Source organism: Pogonomyrmex barbatus, unplaced genomic scaffold, assembly GCF_055798465.1.
Source record: "Pogonomyrmex barbatus isolate J1 unplaced genomic scaffold, ASM5579846v1 scaffold6, whole genome shotgun sequence".
Lineage (NCBI taxonomy): Eukaryota > Metazoa > Arthropoda > Insecta > Hymenoptera > Formicidae > Pogonomyrmex > Pogonomyrmex barbatus.
Genome location: NW_028297160.1, coordinates 362,327 through 381,533, shown reverse-complemented (window position 1 = coordinate 381,533; position 19,207 = coordinate 362,327). Strand labels below are relative to the sequence as shown.

Here is a 19,207-nt window from a genome sequence, read left to right as displayed (position 1 = left end):
AAAAATTAGAAAAAAAATGTGTGGCAAAAAATTTCCGAAAATTTAAAAAATTTTGATGAAATAAATATGTCAGATAATTTTTTATTTTCTAAATTATCACTATATAACATAAAACCGCCTTATAACATAAATTCTTTTTATAACTAAAAAAAATCGAAAAACGTTGGTCATGTTTAAGAAATAAATTTAGCAAAGAGAATAGGTGACAAAAATTATCATCATCTGATTCTGGATATGACCTGACAAAGAAATAGGAGTTATATAGGAATATGCTATTTTTAATTCCTTATGTGGCTCACAGAAGTTTAATTTCAAGTTTTTATATTTTTTATTTTATAGTGTATTTTGTGGTATTATTCTTTTACGTTTTTTTAAAAGTAGTTGCATTTTCTAATTTGCATCCAAACTAATAATAGATTTGAATAAACCTTCAACATTTCGATATCCATGCTTATACTTTTGTTCCAATTTGCGACTCAATTATAGAATAGCAAGTCATATTCATATCCGACATACAACATATGAAAAGCGATTAGGCCTGTTCTACAATACGTCGTGTATTTGTGTCGTGTCGTGGGCTGTAAGAATGGGCCAATCACAATCAAGTATTCTTCCCACATTCGTCTGTGATTGATCAATTTTTGTGGCTTGCGACACCGACTCACGATACAATGTAGAACAGGCTTTAACGACAGCCGACACATGATGTATTGTAGAATAAACCTTAAACTTGTCATAATAACAGTAATAAATAAACATTTTTCTCCCTTTGTTATCCTCAGTATAGTCAAAACGATAATATCAATGTTTTTCAATTATCCCCGGGCCCCAAAAGCGGTCACGCTAATTCCCGTTAGTGTCGATCGTAAACCGAGACTAAGTGTCGGTCCATAATAAGTATTTAATCTTTAAGCCGTAAAAAATTGATCAATCATAGTCGATTATTCTTTTCATATTCGATTATAATTGATCAATTTCTTACTTCTTAAAGCTTAAATCATCTACCTTGTGGACCGATACTAAGATTGTCGGTTTTTAAGGATCGGCAGAAGAGACTATGGAGATCTCTATCGGAGATAAATTCCTTTTCACAATTACACGACAATTTCCATAAAAAAAGAGAAGATAATGTTGATAGTAATGAAAGATATCTATTAGATTCGGAAAAAATTAATGGAGACCGACTGGATTTGAACTCGGGATCCCTCGTCTACCAATCCGACACTTAATCTGCACGACCACGACGGCTCCTCTCTGTTAGCTGTTTATATTCCGAATCTCTTTCATGACCGCTTACGGTCGTCTAATTCTTACAGTAACAAAAATTCTTAGACTTAATTTAATTTTTGTGGATTGGTGATACTGTGTAAGTAGTAATCTGTGGTCTAGTCTTTTCCACCGAAGTCTTTAATTCGATTCGGTTCGAATCAAATTTAATATGCTGTTTCCATCGGAAGTAAAGTAGAAGTGAAAAAGACTGACATTTCAGTAGAACCAGCATAACTTTTGTTTGTCGAACATAAACAAATTAACCTCTGAAAAATACATATATAAGTTACACTTATAATTGTGTAAAAAAATGGATTTTGAAATAATTTTGTTGAATCATCAATTATACGGAATAGTTACTGATATATAATGAACGATTACTGTTATGAAAAGTAAAGTTGGTATTATCTACTTTCAATCATTTCCATCGATTAAATCTTGTATTAATTCGCTGCCCCTCTGATAAGATTTGTGGATCGAAACGGGATTGAAATGAGCGCAATTTGTCGCGTTTCCATCGACAAATCTGGTTCTATGTCGTATTAGAAGCGAATTAAGACATCGGTGTAAACTAGACCTGTTGCGGAAGTATGCCCAAGTGCCCAAATAAGAAGGGAGGGTGTGCGTCACGGCGGGGCCCGACCACGAACCAGTCGTGAAAACTCGTAATTATTTTGCGAAAAAATACCACCTCAGCCAGGAATCGAACCTGGATCTCCTGCTTACCGGGCAGGCATCTTATCCTTTCGACTACCGAGGCATGTGATGATATTTATCGCAAATAACATGTTTAGAATAACACGTCAACAATACAATGATACATATATATATATATATATTACAATATACATATATACATATATTCTTTCGAATCCCCACGACCGGTACTCCAGAGAGATGATGGTCCTATTCTCTCGATGGATGCAGGTCGGACTGCAGCGGCGACACCCTCCAACGCCATTGGCAAATATACAAATAATCCTCCTGGAGCACGACAGGAGAGATTGCATCAAGCATGGCTCGAGCCCTTTTTGATGTGTGTATATGCATGTCATATGACGCATATATAAACACAGATGTCTATACTAACACAAATGTCTAACTAGATTAGATTGCTAACATGCCATTATTGAAATAGCATGGCTTACGTCCGACAGGATTTCCGGTGTATGCAAGAAAATGGCCGCTGTCGCCACATATTTAAAATAGTTATTGCGTGTGATATTCAACAAAGTTTTGTAATAATTATTGTTTTACTCAAATAAAGTGTGTAAATTAAAAAAACAATATTTATTTTAATTGTTGAGTAATCAGAAAGCCTATTTAACTGTAATAAATAATATTTGAAAAACATATATTAGTAATTCAACATAATAAAAAGAAAAATAAGAAGCAAAATATAAAAAAAATAAAAATAAAAATTATTACAAAAATTTAAAAAGTTAATTGTTATAAAATAAAATGAGTTTGGTCAATCGATGATGTTGATTAATTGAAGTAATTTATTCAATTTATTCGAGTATGAAAACATTCTTATTGTTAAATATTACCTACATATCACAATTATTAGTTGAACGGTACACGGTATATAATATCTATTCCAATTTCTAATTCGTTAAAACATCTAGTATCTAATGTAAATACATTTGTATTTAATACAAATTTTCTTGATACTCTAGTAACAACTTTCTTTTAGTAACAACTTTATTGTATATATCTCTTTTTAGAATCTGCGGTTGTCTTTTGTTAAAAGAAAAAATTCCAATATTTTGAAGCCAAATAATCTTTTTTTTTTCAAATAATCTTCTCTTTTAAATAAAAAATAAAATATTAAAAAACAAAATATTAAAATATTAAAAATTTCGTTTTTATCATAATATATAAAATTGCATTAATCACTATTTACGTTTCATGAAACATTTATATATTTATTATAAATGTAAAACTTACTTAAATAGACTAACACCATTTTTTTTTATTACATTTTTTGATGCAACAAGACTGGCATTTTTACAGAAATTTAATAGCCATACACACACTGACGCTGTAAGCTCACAAGTACATGTCACACACAGGATTGCCGCCATTTTCTCGCATACAACCAAAAATCGCATGTGATGCAAATCCAAAGTCCTAGTTAGCAATCTAGTTTAGTATAGACATCTGTAATATAAAATAAGTATTTTCTAACCGTAAATATAAAATATATTGTAAAAGAAAAATAAGGATAAAAAAAATAAGGAGAAACAAATGAAGAAGGGATAAATATCAGATAAGTAACTATATTCTTATAAAATGAAAAATAATTTATCTATATTTATCTATATACACACTATGACTATAGATGTGTTGGACCAATTCTTTTTTTCGATTAATTTTTTGTTCTAGGTTCAACATTGGAGACAAAATGCTTCTTTAAGAAATTAAGGATCGATTTTCTTTGATAATTTATTCAAACTTAATCAAAAATCTAAATTATCTTGGAAGTGTCCGAATGCCAATGTGGTCATTAAGCAATATATCAGTCTAATCATCTTTTTGATCTTTGGTGAAGATCTGAATTGAGTGGATAGGCAATCCATCATCGAGGGAGTACGAGCTTGTCAGAATCCAAATGGATCTTTCATGGCCATGGTTATGTCTATATTCGTATTATTTAAAATAAAGATTGACTGTAAAAAAACTTTTCTATTATGACACATTTTTATATATCAGAGATCTGTAAATTTTATTACGGAATAAAATCGTAATGTGAATTTTATACATTTACCTAAATATGTGTGTAAAGGATCAGACCGAGTGTTATCAAATTTCATCAATATATTCGATACGATATTTTCTCATTAAAAACAAACTCGCCATGGAACAAAATGTGGAACCTTCACGAAATTCAAGATCCTTGCCCAATATTGCCACCGTATGACTGCAATTATAATATGAATCATCTATTAAACACTAACACTAAAAGAAAATAAAAACTAAATATAATAATGTGTATAAAACTTGTGATAATAATTTGATGTAATAAATACTTACAATACTTCGTAAAATATAGTCTATAACTATAAAATATAGTCTATACTTGGATATATCCATACCTGACCAGTCATCGAAAATCGCTAATACACATAAGGCACAATAGAGAAATCTCATGTCGCTTTCGCATCCAATAACCATAGCTGTGAAAGATCCATTTGGATTCTGATAAGCTTGTACTCCCTCGACGATAGCCTATCCACTCGATTCAGATCATCACCAAAGATCAAAAGGGTAATCAGGCTGGTATAGGTCATTGCTAAATGACCACATTGGCATTCGGACACTTTCAAGATAATTTAAATTTTTGATTAATTTTGAATAAATTATCAAAGAAAATCAATTGATTTCTTGAGGAAGCATTTCGCGGTATAATAATAAGAATAAGAATTTCTCTAAATTTATATAATTCAAGATGAAAATTCTTATATCAACTTGAACAAATAACAATTTAGAGTTAGAGCTAAATTTCTCCTTTTAATATCAACAGTCAAATATGATACCTCTCTCCAATAAATTGTTATTGCAACAATTATAGAGTTCGAACCTGAGATCTTTCGATTATCCATGCCAAGTATTTTTAATGTGATCATTAAGATGAATAATATTTATCACAATAATTAAGTAATTTGGACTGCGTTTCAATATTCACTGCCAATATGATATGCAAATCTATGATATATATAACACACATTATATTTTTTCAGAAATTTTGGCAGCAAATATTAGAATGCAACCTTAATAAGGATACCATTTTTCAATTAGTGTCATAAAAAAATTCATTCTAAATGAAATAGATAGTAGGTAGAATATGTTAAAACAATTAAAATAGTAATGGCAAAAATATTACTTATGTATAATATTAAAAAATGTATGTAAAATTGTTATATATGCATATATATGCATATGAATGTTATATATGTAATACAGTCATGTTTATGATAATAGCATTTAAGAAGCAAGTAATATATAATGATATAATTAAATCCTACAAATGCATATATAAATGCTTAATAAATGGAATTTATTGAATCAGTACCCTCATTCGATGATTATCTGATTATCAACTTTTTATGTGAAAATTAAATTGTAAAGTAAAATGATAACTTATACTTCGTTTTTTATTAAATTATTATAACATTGACATGAATTCATTGAGATTATATATATAATAATAAATAATAAATAATTTTATTATTATAAAATAACACTGTATTAGATTGATTTGTTTTTGAAGATGAAATAGGTTTTTTTTTAATAAATATTTAATTTAAAAAACAAATTTATTTAAATAAAAATCTAGAGACAAAGAATTTTGCAATCATATATAAAATATATATTCATAATTTTATGTTGTATATTAGTTGCACATTATAACATTACTCTTTTATATACACTCATGTTTGATATTTATATGAGTGCATATACACGTGTGTGTTTTGTGTGTGTGAGTCATATAAAATTATAAATTTACTTTACTCAATTCTGATTTTTCTATTCATCCATGTTTTACTCTACACAATGCAATATATGATCTTTTAGTGGACAAATCATGCCATCCTACCGGACCTCTTTCACAATCAGCACAAGCTAGATATTTAACATTGCCCACTGTGTGTGACACACCAATATTTTCGAAAGTATACATATCTTCTATCAACCAATAATCAGAAATAATTTCTGATTGATTAGCTTCATCTTCTGCTTTACTATGTATATAAGGTAGCGCAAACTGCAATTAAAAATTAATTTATTCATTTATAAATGAGCAGTTATCAAACTGAATAAATAATTCCTTGAAAACAAATTAAAAACTTGGCACTTTCAAATTTATAGAACATTACACAATAAAACAACTTTTAGGTTAAGTGTACTAAATATTAAATAAAAATATTTTTATCAAGTAATGATACAGCACAACAATACAGCATTTAATAAACTACACTAAAACACAATAAAAAATTATCAAGTGAGAAGTCATGAAACTTCTTTAATAAAATATTACACTCACGTTTATATTTACTAATCTAGCAACTCCAGCATTAAGCATTTTTGAAGGGCAAAATGTACAATAGATTTTATTTTTATTTTTGCCTTCCGCATCCTGTTTCGATTCGATTATATCTCTGTCTGTAGACATCGTTGTTTTATAAAAGTATAAATATTAAATTAGACAATAGATCGACTAATCAGATGTTAGAATCTAAAATCCGTCCTCTATGCAAATGAAACGAATCAAATCAATTTCAAATCGAAATCAAAAGATATTCTTTTTAGCTAAACTTCTTATATCATTCATCTCCTTTTCTTCCATATTAGATAGAAAAAGAGAAAAGATGAATGGTGTAAAAGTTCAGTCAAAAAGGACAGACTGAAATATACAATTAAGGCACAGTATATACAGTAGCGCAACTCTCCGTCGGTGCCTTTAATGTTTGCGTATGTTAAAATAAACTGTGCATGCGTGAGCGAGGTACGTAACCAATCAGGATACGGATATTCCGCCTCACTTCCTCTTTTTATTGTAACTTTATTTCTCTTTCTAATTTGTACATATATAGTGTACGTTTAGAATAGAAATGTACATAGGCGCATGAAATTTATTTCTTGGTATTTATTTCATTATATATTCTTCAATGAAATATACACACAGAAATAAAGTTAAATTTTTAATATAAAAAAAATAATTTTAGATAAATTTGATCAATTTGTATTGCTATATTATACTATGTATTGTCATATTACCACAGATGTCTATACTAAACTAGATTGCTAACTAGGACTTTGGACTTACGTCACATACGGTTTCCGGTGTATGCGAGAAAATGGCGGCAGTCCTATGTATGTGACGTGATATTTGTTTGAATTTTACAGCGTCAGTATGTGTATGGTCATTAAATTTCTGTAAAAATGCCAGTATCTTGTTGCATCAAAAAGTATCGTAATAAAAAAAAATGGTGTTAGTCTATTTAAGTAAGTTTTACATTTATAATAAATATATAAATGTTTCATAAAACATAAATAGTGATTAATGCAATTTTATAGATTATGATGAAACGAAATTTTTAATATTTTAGATTTTTACTTAAAAGAGAAGACTATTTGAAAAAATGGCTTCAAAATATTAGAATTTTTCCTTTTAACAAAAGACAACCATACGCAGATTCTAAAAAGAGGTACAATGAAGTTACTAGAGTAACAAGAAAATTTATATTAAATACAAATGTATTTTCATTAAGGCTGCGTTTCAATATTTACTGCAAATACTAAAAATCTATAATATACGTGACCTAAACTATATATTTTCAGTACTGGCAGTGAATACCGGAACGCAGCCTAAATATTAGGTGTTTCGATGAATTAAAAATTGGAATAGATAATTTTATTTTTCTTTTTTTGTTTATATTTTGTTTCTTTCTTATTTTCCTTTTTATTATGTTGAACTATATTTTTTATGTTCTGCACTCTTTAAGACAACAATCGTTCATAGTTTTTTGTTTTTTTATATTATAAATATATATATATATATATATATATATATATATAATGTATATATATAATGTTAGCGTGATATAATTTTAATATATATTAAGTTTAATGTTTTTTAAATATTACTTATCAGTTAAATGGGCTTTCTGATTACTCAACAATTAAAATAAATATTATTTTTGTAATTTACACAATTTATTTGAGTAAAACAATAATTATTATAAAACTTTGTTGAATATCACACGCAATAACTATTTTAAATATGTAGCGGCAGCGGCCATTTTCTCGCATATACTAGAAACCCTGACGCAAGCCATGCTATCTCGATAATGACATGTTAGCAATCTAGTTTAGTATAGACATCTATGGGTGTAGTCATCTCTCTCTCTCTCTCTCTCTCTCTCTCTCTCTCTCTCTCTCTCTCCACCCTGTCAAAAAAAATCTTAATCAGAAAGTACATAACTAAAATAAATGTTTTGGTATTTTTGTAATAAATTATCGATTTATTGTTAACTAATCGATTAAATTTATTTAATTAAAATTATAATAATTAATAATATAATAGTTATAACAATAACAATAACGAAACATGCACACATTTTAATGAAGAATGCAAATAATTGGGGGCCTAAGTCGCGCGATGTCTCTTCGAGAGATTTTTACTTGAGCCTTGTTTTTTAAAATTTGTGAACCACCCCCCGCCCCATAGGTGGGGGGTTGCAAAGAGGCTCATCGAAAAGGCCTTTCAAACAAGCTATTACTTGACCTATTATTCCATTTAAGATTTTTTATCTATATCTTACCCCCAAGCCCTCAGGGGTGGGGAGATTGTTGCTCCTTATGTCAAAAGATTTTTTGATACCATAAATGCTCTCCAAATTTCATTCAATCAATTTCATTATCTCTATCCGTTCAAAAGTTATTTAGGGATCCCGGCACTTTCCGAACATCCTGTATATATGTATATATACACACAATTTATATATGAATATAAAAGTGGATAAGTTATGTAATTAACAATTTACTTAATAATTAACTTGCTTAATAATAATTAATTTTCCAGTTTTGTGACCTGCCTAGATAAATTATTCGCTGTTGTTGTTTGCATTGAAATCAATTTTTTTTCCATAATGTATAAAATAGACTAAATTTTTTATTATTTTACATAATTTTTGTGAATATTGCTGATTTAAAATATTCATGTAATTAATCGACTATGTCCTCGACTATATAAATTATATTTTAATATTTCGTCATTTTTATTCCTAATTCCTTCATCATAGATTGTTCTATTTTATATCCTTGATTTAAAATAAAATAATTTCTGATTTTTATGTGTAATATTTAATATTTATTTTTATTTCTCTAGTGTGTTGAATATTTTACATTTGTATATAAGATTGTGATATATAACATTGTGTGTTGTATGTTAGATAACGGTTTATCTTTATTTTTTTAATATTTTAATTTTATTATGTATTATTTTTATTGTTTATTGTATATGCAGTAATATAATTATTGGAATACATAATTTTTTTTTGTGTTATTAATTTCCAATTATATATTTTAAATTTGTTATCGAATGGAAGTGGATCTGTTGTACAATTATTCCCTTGTGCGGGCCCAATGACAAAAATTAAATTACCTTTGTAATTTTCTATATAATTGTGAAAGGCCTTACCATTATTAAAATAACAAAATAACATCGCATATCGTTTTGGCACTCGAAAATTCATTGACTCTGTCTCAATAAAGATAATATTTTTTAAGAATCTTGGTGGAGAATATTTGCTAGTCCACCAAGAACTATCCAATTCTATGCCCACAATATCCAAACCTTAAAAACATAATAATAAACAATTGCAAATATTACTAAAGATATATGCATATTAATACTATCTTAAAAATTTTTCTATAAAAATTTTTCTACTAATATCTTAAAAATTTACCTGTACATTTTTGTAATAACCATTCTAACAATCCACATCCACAACCAATACTTGCAATTCCAGATAAATTAAATTTTTGTGTAATGTCACTTATCCAATACAGATCACCTATATTAGGTAACACCCATGATAATTTACAAAGCTTAAAATTGTTTAGTGTAGAAGATAGAGCAACAATTTCTTTCCATTTTTTGGCATTATATAATGATATAATATTTTCATTTATATCATTATTCATTTTTAAATTTGTTTATATTATTATGATAATAGTTCACTTATTAAGATTTAAGGAACAATTATTACTTTTCACAATTTACGAGAAGTAAAATATTATATAGCAGATTAACGAATGCATGAGAAAGGGTTCATCCATGAATTTGAATTATGTAATTTCTCCAATAATAGATTGGTTTGTTGCTATATATATATATATATATACAGTTAGCATATGTTTTTGAACATATTCGTGCGACTTTATAGTGACGTGATATACTCGGAATAGGAATAAAATCAACAACAAAAATTATATTTTTTACTATTTTTATATTGTAAAAGAAATATATTTATATGAATTAGAAATAATTAAATCATAGCAATATGTTGCCACTAAAAAAAACACGGATATTTTTTGTATATAATAAATTAAACTAATAAATTAAAAATATTTATTTTAATTTTGTATGTTCTTAATCAAGATCAACTTTTTGTAATGCATAATGCATGTCATCCTGTGATATATTTAATAAAATTTTTTTATATATATCGTTACTTGAATATTCGCATATTAATAATCTATAATCACCCAAATTCGCGCAAATATCAAGTGTTTGAGTAATATTTGGTGTTTTGTGACCTAAAAATAAAAATTATTATAATATATTTTATGTATATATTCCTGTATTAATAATTTTATTCCATACAAACCATCAAAAGAACATAAAGATTCAAATTGTTTGTAAACATTTATGAAACAAACTTCATCAACACCAATTCGTTTAACTTCTACAGATACGGCTTGCAAAAATATTTGCTCAAATTTCGAACAATGTCTTATCGCTTGAACTTTTGGATTTATCATCATCTCTGATAAAGCTTTATTCACATCCTGTACGCTTACTGTAGTATCATTGCGTGTTTCAGTAATTTCAACCACTCGACGACAAATGTCTAAAGCACGACGAGCATCACCTGATACTGCTGATACCTTACTAATATATAAAATATTTTATATATATATATATATATATATATATATATATAAAATATATATAATTTATATTATATAATTATAAATAAATATATATATATATATATATATATAATATATAAAATCTTTATATATATATATATATATATATATATATATTACAAATAATTTTAATATAACTTTTAAAATATTTAGTCTAAATTTCACTAATTTTATTACAATTCTACAAGAGAATAGCTAATCATCAAAAAGTACACAATTTATAAACTATAAAAATTGGCTAAATATTTTAAGAATTGTTCTGTATATACAAAATATATTGTAGTAAGTCATGCAACAATAACATTAAAAAAAATATATATATCAATTTATTAAAAAAATGATTTAAATAAAATTCTATTTAAATAAAAAGAAAATATAATACTTACCGTGCAATTAATTGTATAATATCATTTTTTAAAATATCTGTATTTTTAAGTCTAGTTAACACTATCTCATGCAATTGTTTATAATTGTATGGTTGAAAAGTTACTCGTGTAAGTCCTAATCGTGATGTAATTCTACCCATTAAAACTCTTTCTGGAAGATCCATAGTATTAGCAATAGTGATAACTACTAATCGAGCAGAAGCTTTTGTAGGCCAATCCAATAGATTATATATCACATCTTGCCGTTTTGTACATAATAAATCAAGCTATAAAAATTAAAATAAAGACAATGCAATAAAAATAAAGAAAAAATTATAAAATAAAGAATAGTTAACATAACAAAATAAAAATTAAAAGTATATAGGGGGGAGTATCCCATTTTAGCTATCTACATCAAGAATATCTAAATAATACATTATTGTCATATTTTAATGTATATTAATAATGTATATTAATTTTAATGTATATTCTTGAAAAATGTTTCAGACAAAAGTTGTAGGGCTTTGAGGAGACAACATGATCATATACAAGTAGCATTATTGTAATATTTTTTTTTTTAATAGAATTATATAATTTTTAAAATATTTTTTATAATTTTATATAACATGACATCCAGTTATTTTGGATGTAAAAATATTGAGATAAAGTTATTAAAAAAAATCAATATTTTATAAGATATTTTATACTTTATTCTAGTCTATTTTGACAAAAAAAATATAAAATATTTCATTAAATTATTCATTTATTGATAATATGATACAAAATAATGATACTTTTATATATAGAATGAGATAAATTAATTGATGTAGAAAAGACAAAAACTATTCGAGATAGATTAAAATTAGATACCCTATTTCATATAAGGAATAAAGATATGTACGTAATATACCTCATCTACAAGCAACAATGTCATAGGTCTCTTAGTATTGCTATTAAATTTCTTTTCTAATATATTATGTGCTTGTTCCCATGTTAAAACTTTTCCAGATAATTGCTTTAAAATTTGTACATAGACTTGCCTAGGGTCAGATAATTTCATACCATTAATCTCAATAAAATCAAAATAGTCTAATTGACCCTTTTCTACAGATCTTTTTAGACATTTCACAATTTCATTTACAGTAGCAGTTTTTCCTGTACCTGGGACACCACTTATATAGATACATCTGTAATATTATTCATATATAATATTACAAAAAAGTAAATGCAAATTAAGAAATATTTATTAAAACAAACTTACCCTCCATTTTTATCCATTAATTTGCTTTCTACAAATGTATAAATATTATTAAATTGTTCTTCCCTGCAAGGTAGTGATTTTGGTACTGCACTAACATGTAATTTAGTTCTGACTTCTTGTAATAATGTAACTGGTTTAGCTGGGATATTAGTTCTCATTTTCATAGTTGGTGTCAAAATATTTCGCTTGAATGATGTACGTTGAATATTTAAACCATTCTGCATTACTAATGATTTGATAATATTCTTTTTATTATTTGTATTATTTTTTTGACTAGTTTTCATGGACAGATCTTTATCAACTTGACCTGTAATTTTAATCCTATCAATTTTGCTCTTTCCAACTTTGTATATCATTGATTCATCTTTATTAGATGTAGTTAAAATACTTTTACAATCAATTCTTGATTTTTTCGAAGTATTATCCAATGAAATATTTTGTGTTGTATCTTTGGGATATGCTCTTTTTGGTGATATTTTATCAACATTATCTTTTTTTAATTCTTCTCCTATTAATGTATATCTTGAGAATTTAGTTCTATGAATTTTAGGAGTAGCATTACCTCCGTTGATATCTTCTATGGAATAAACATAATTCTGCTTTTTAATTTTTGATGTACTTGTGGATGGTGATTTTGGAATAAAATTAATACAAATACAATTTGAATCATCATCAATCTGTATTGCATGTTTGTTAATTTCTTGTTTTCTTTTATCAATAGTATTTAAAGAATCAAAAAATAATTCCTCTTCATTATAATTCATCTGATCTCTTTGTAAAATAGATACTTCTGATTTATAAGAATCACATTCATAATCTGAATATCTTTTAGGTAATTTTATAGCTCTTGCACCTTTATGTGACATTTGATTTTCATCTTGCAAGTTTTTTAATTTCATACTTCTAGTTAATCTCTTAGGTCTTTTATCTTCTGATTCAGTATCAATTTTATATACACTTTGTTCTGTAGAACGTCTTAACTTTAAACGTAGAGAAGTTTGTTTCTTTTGTAATACATCAGTTCGTAATAATAAACTTTTATTGTTATCAGAAGTGTCAAAATCAAGAGAATCATTATCTATATTTTTTTTTGATATATAAGTTTCATTAAATTCATAAATATTTGAGTCCGAACTTGTTTCAAGTAATACAGATATATCTTCTTCTGTGCATCTTTTAAGCATAGCCATTTTATTTAAATTCCAATTCATTAATACCGTGATACTTTTGAAGTAACTGTTCTATTTGCTTTTCTAAATCAATTGTATTTTGATTAACCTAAATAATAAATTTTTAGTAAAAATACATTGTACTTTATATTTTATATTTCACAAAATAAAAATTAGGACTTGCGCAATGAAGGAAATATTAAGAATAGGAATAAATATTAAATTTTATAAAAATTCAGAATAAAAATTAAATGTAATGCAAAATGAATACAAATATAAGATTATATTTTATACTTATAATTATTTAAGTATATGATTATATTTTATACTTATTTATATTCATTGTGCATTACATTTAATTTTTATTCTGAACTTTTGGTTTCCAAAATTTAATATTTATTCCTGTTCTTAATATTTGTTCCGATGTTTGCAGATCCTTATTTGTCTTATTACTTATAATTATTAAAAAAAATAATTACAAAAAATAATTTTATCGTTTTTCTTTTTATGTTTTAGATTGTTACTTCTCTTACCGTAATTAACACAACCAAACTTCTATATTAACTAAAAGTCGCGGTTTGACTGTGAGTGGATAGAACGTCTTTTGTCCCCACACGAATTTTTGTATTGCGTCAGTGTCGGTCCACAATAGATGATTTAACCTTTAAGAAGTAAGAAATTGACCAATTATAATCGAATATGAAAAGAATAATCGACTATGATTGGTCAATTTCTTACTTCTTAAAGCTTAAATCACCTATTGTGGACCGACACTTCTATAGCCGTTGGAGACACGCAGTCAGGGATGTAACCATAAGAAATGGGCAAATCATAGTTGAAGAATAGGAGAATAATCGACTATGATTCATCAATTTCTTATGGCTTAAAGTTTAAATTAAAAACCTATTGTACCGAGACCGAGACCGAGACTTAAGGGTACGGTCAAAGGCTTATTACAAATGCTTTGAAACATTTTTTGATTAGTGCATTAGTAAAATTCTTTGTTTTGATTGAACAATCAAACGCTTCAAAGCATTTGTAGTGTTACATTGACCGTAGCCTAAATCTTGTATCAGTTTTCTGCCACTCCGAAGATTTGTGGATCGAAGCGAGATTGAAGTGAGTGCAATTTGTTGCGTTTCCATTGATTCAAATCTGGTTTACGTCATATTAGGAACGAATTAAGACATCGATGAAAACTAGACTATTGTGATCCTTTTTCGATGTAACTAGGAGTGGAGTCTCTAAAGTAAGGCTGGATCCTCATGCAGACATCGGTATTTTGACAGCGAGCGCTGATTGGTGAAAAACGGATAATAGAGGTTAAATAGTAAAAATTCATTCGTTTTAGCCCTATTACTCATTTTTTACCAATCAACATCTGTATCAAAGCGTTGGTAGAAACTAGAGACTCTTTAGTAAGAATCTGGTCATCAGAAACTCGATTTTGAAGCGTGTTGATTGGTCCGCCATTTTTTCTCTAATTTCAAAGAGGGTAGCTTCAGCGCAAGCGTATGAAATGATGGAACATACATAATTTCAAAAAAACTTACAAAACATATATCGGTTCGAATATTATTCAAGCAGATTTTTCGTAGATTATGACACAATTCTTTTTCTTTAATAAAATCTTAATAAAATTATTTTTAGATTTGTAACGTATGTCTTTATAGAAATCGAATGCTAAAAGGTAGTGATTGATTACTCAACTTAAATATTAAAAGCAATATTATTTTGTGCTTTTAATATTCAAAATAAGTAATTTCTAATATTATATTGGCCAATAATTACATTTTTGTAATAGTGATGTAACATATTAAGTATACAAAAAAGTTCTGAGCTTTAGATTTTATACAACCGAAATAACAATTTAAATTTTATATATCTTCCCGCCCTTTTGCGGTTTTAAAGCGTTGACATTTGACCTTCTAAAATGCTATACAGTTTGGCGTTTGATGCACATAATCTCAAAAATCAGTAGTGTTCATAATAGCAATAACAAAAGAGCATATTCGATTTTCCATCCACTTCGCGTTTCATCTGAAGAAAAATGCTGCTGAAGCCACAATGATTTGTGCTGCATATAGAGAGAACGCTGTAAGTCATACTACATGTAAAAGATAGTATTAAAAATTTCGCTAAGGAGATTTCAGTCTTGAAGATGAACCGTGTGCTGGACGCTCTCAAAAGATTAAAACGGACGAATTGCAAGCACTGCTGGAATATAAACTCTGCGCAAACTGAAAAGGAGCTTGCAGAACAGCTTGGCGTTACGCAGCAAACCATTTCCGTACGTTTACATACGATGGGAAAGGTTTAGAAGGAAGGCAGATGGGTTCGCATGAATTGTCCGAAGACAACAAAAATCGTCGGCGTGACACTGCACTCACTTTGCTTTCAAAGTCCCGGAAAAAAGATTTTCTGTACAAAATCGTTACAGGCGATGAAAAGTGGATTCTTTATGATAACCCTAAACGTAGAAAATCATGGGTTGACACTGGTTAACTTTCGACATCGACGCCAAAGCTCAATATCCATGCCAAGAAGGTTTTGCTCTGTATCTGGTAGGATTGGAAAGGTGTGTTGTATTACGAGTTGTTACAACCGGGTGAAACAATCACGGCAGACCGCTACCAACAACAATTGACCAATTTGAGCGCATTAAAAGAAAATTTACTGGCCAAGGACGTCGTAAAGTGATCTTGTTTCATGACAATGTTCGACTACATGTTGCGAAAGCGACTCAAGACCATATCTTTGCGTTAGACTGGGAACTTCTCCCGCACGCGGCGTGCCCAGACATGGCGCCTTTCGATTACTATCTATTCTGGTCGCTGCAGCATCATTTGGCTGACACACATTTCGTGAGATTTGAAGAGATACGAAAATGCATTGATGACTTTATCGCTTCGAAACCGATGAGCTTCTATCGTCAAGGAATTCGCAAGCTACCCGAAAGATGGCAAAAGATTGTTGATGCAAACGGGGAATATTTCGCTGATTAATATTTTTTTGTTTGTTTTTGAATAAAGATTGAATTTTACAAAAAAAAGCTCAGAACTTTTTTGTACACCTAATATATAAAAATATAAAGAGTACAAATTTATTTAAAAAGTAAATATTAATTAATAATAGTATGCCATAGTTTTACTACTAAAAACTCTATTTTTTAATCGTCCTTTCACGGTAGAGTTAAAACAATTAGATACGCAGCAACCAGGCATTTCCTATAAAATTCATGTAATAATTTGTAATAAACATTGCTTATAAGTTAAAAAATAACGCAAAAATGATACCTCATTATGGATGTAGAAAACTATTGTTAAATTAGAAAACTATTGTTAAACTACAGAAAACTATTATATTATATATTTTTTATTACTTATTGTCACAATGTTATAAAGAACACATATAATGCATTAATAAAAATTTAATGTTTAATATATGAAAATAAGTTATTTGAAAAAATGTTTTATTAATAGTTTGGCGGAAAGAGCATACTCAGCATTTTTGAAACGGGGACATCCCTGGGCCACAAAGATCAACGGCTCGGCCTCGAGCGATAATGAGGAGACAATAGACGTCGTCTTGGAAATCGCCTGAAATGTGCATTTTGTTGCGAGCACTGCAATAGGGACTCTAATCATAACCTGCACAAATGTCGAAAATGTTTCTTTGGAAATTCAAGACTGTAGTAATAAAATATATAATTTTGTAATAACAAAAGATATTTACGATTTAGCTCATAATAATAGCATTATAATAATATTATTGTAGTAATAAAATTTTTGTCATAATTAATATTTTCAAAACTTTCATATGCAGAAAAGTTTTTGATTAAGCAGAAACAAAAATATCCTGATTTACGGTCTTGAATTTCCAAATAAAACATCTTAGACATTTTTGCAGGTTATGATTAGAGACACTACAATCAGAGACTGGCCACTTTTGATTAGTTCGCCATCTTTTGGCTATTCTCATTTATTTTCAAATACATTAACTACATTAACCTTAAGTTGTAATATTATACTTTAAAAACATAAGCGTTTTAAAGGTAATAAAATGTATATATTTATAAAATTTTATTTTACATAATTATATTACTAATTTATTAATATGTATCCTTTAATTTTAACGATTTTAAATTTATTTATTTTTTTTTGGTTTTTTTTCTTTTTTAACACAAGAGCAAAAATTAATATAATACTATTATACTACTCTTATAGAGACACTACAATCAGAGACTGGCCACGACTCTGATCCGCCATATTTTGGCTAAATCCTACGAGAAAGAAAGAAATATACACTATCTCACTCTAACCAATAACATGTTTTAATTAATTGTGATAAATCAATATAAAAAATGGGTGGATGTTCATTTTTTTACTTAAATTTTATTTTATATTGTAATAAAGTTTGTTTATAATAATAATAAATATGTATAATAATCCTTTCTAAAAAAAAGGCATGACATCGATACTTGCAAATTTCGAAATTTTTTTGAAATTTATTGTTGACGCTTTTCCGCGATGAATTCTCTCGCTGCCGTCCCGAGATGGCGTAGAACGGTTAATGGAATTTGGGAAGAGATATCTAGTGTATTTATGTTCAATGGCGATACTGGATACTATATTTTCGGATTGGAACCCGCGACCGAGCGGAAATCGTGGGGAAATATTTTGTTAATATAATAATTATGATATTGTATTGTAAAGTTATGATTGTTGGTATAATTGATTGTGAAATTATGATTCAAAATTATTTAATATAATAGAAAGAAATGATTTCTTGGATTTGAAAGATATCTATTAGATTCGGAAAAAATTAACGGAGACCGACTGGATTTGAACTCGGGATCCCTCGTCTACCAATCCGACACTTAGTCTGCACGACCACGACGGCTCCTCTCTGTTAGTGTTTATATTCCAAATCTCTTTCATGACCGCTTACGGTCGTCTAATTCTTACAGATTATTGTAAAATATTAAATGTAACACGAATAAATAGTTACATTAAAATGATAATAATAAAGAAAACAATAATAATAATAATATAATAATAGTAATGAAAGTATTGCCGTGCGGTGTTCCGTTCGACGCTGCTGAAATTAATCAATATCAATCGATAAGAGTTTGAATAGAGGACCTTGGCAACGCGTCGTTCTCCGACTGTTTTTATAGATTTCACGGCCAGATTCCGCGGTGGCCGGACGCGTTTCTGTACCGTTGTACCGTTGGTTTAATAAAGAGCGAGCTTTTCTTTAAACAGTGTTCTTCCTTTCCGAAAGCGCTCCGTCGAGTATCGCGATCTCGGGAAATAACGCCGCGAACGCGACAGTATTAATGAGAATTATATCGTGAAATATAATGATGAATAAAATAATGCCATAATATCAGAAATACAGGTTTACGTATATATGAA

The 19,207-nt window shown here is 28.0% G+C and overlaps 3 protein-coding genes across 12 annotated transcripts; all 3 read right to left on the bottom strand.

The window, feature by feature from the left end:
- Positions 1-2,753: 2,753 nt before the first annotated feature.
- On the bottom strand, positions 2,754-6,760 carry strat (RAB interacting factor STRAT). Of its 6 annotated transcripts, none has more exons than XR_016140607.1 (6): positions 6,317-6,760; positions 5,785-6,037; positions 4,368-4,591; positions 4,040-4,192; positions 3,603-3,957; positions 2,754-3,432 (listed from the first exon to the last, which is right to left on the bottom strand). XR_016140607.1 is itself a non-coding variant. In XM_089082363.1 (3 exons), the coding sequence occupies exons 1-2, from the start codon at positions 6,443-6,445 to the stop codon at positions 5,804-5,806; spliced, it is 363 nt and encodes a 120-aa protein (XP_088938489.1). In that variant the 5' UTR covers positions 6,446-6,759; the 3' UTR covers positions 2,754-3,432; positions 5,785-5,803. The 6 variants fall into 6 exon arrangements, 2 of the variants coding, with proteins under 2 accessions (XP_088938489.1, XP_011633485.1); XR_016140605.1 differs by having other exon boundaries at positions 3,603-3,941; XR_016140606.1 differs by having other exon boundaries at positions 3,603-3,910.
- A 1,207-nt stretch (positions 6,761-7,967) lies between these two features.
- Orc1 (origin recognition complex subunit 1) lies at positions 7,968-14,892 on the bottom strand. 4 transcript variants are annotated; one of them, XM_089082419.1, is made up of 8 exons: positions 14,526-14,892; positions 14,321-14,449; positions 12,619-13,896; positions 12,268-12,544; positions 11,379-11,644; positions 10,668-10,951; positions 10,546-10,596; positions 7,968-8,222 (listed from the first exon to the last, which is right to left on the bottom strand). In XM_089082419.1, exons 3-8 carry the CDS (start codon positions 13,827-13,829, stop codon positions 8,170-8,172), a joined length of 2,142 nt encoding a protein of 713 aa, XP_088938545.1. In that variant the 5' UTR covers positions 13,830-13,896; positions 14,321-14,449; positions 14,526-14,892; the 3' UTR covers positions 7,968-8,169. The 4 variants fall into 4 exon arrangements, with proteins under 4 accessions (XP_088938545.1, XP_088938543.1, XP_088938544.1 ...); XM_089082417.1 differs by lacking the exon at positions 7,968-8,222 and having other exon boundaries at positions 10,267-10,596; positions 14,526-14,891; XM_089082418.1 differs by lacking the exons at positions 7,968-8,222; positions 14,321-14,449; positions 14,526-14,892 and adding an exon at positions 14,267-14,290 and having other exon boundaries at positions 10,267-10,596.
- Positions 8,297-10,134, bottom strand: LOC105428608 (uncharacterized). 2 transcript variants are annotated; one of them, XM_089082422.1, is made up of 3 exons: positions 9,744-10,134; positions 9,476-9,631; positions 8,297-8,745 (listed from the first exon to the last, which is right to left on the bottom strand). In XM_089082422.1, the coding sequence occupies exons 1-3, from the start codon at positions 9,979-9,981 to the stop codon at positions 8,714-8,716; spliced, it is 426 nt and encodes a 141-aa protein (XP_088938548.1). In that variant the 5' UTR covers positions 9,982-10,134; the 3' UTR covers positions 8,297-8,713. The 2 variants fall into 2 exon arrangements, with proteins under 2 accessions (XP_088938548.1, XP_011639302.2); XM_011641000.2 differs by lacking the exon at positions 8,297-8,745 and having other exon boundaries at positions 9,116-9,631.
- Positions 14,893-19,207: the final 4,315 nt, after the last annotated feature.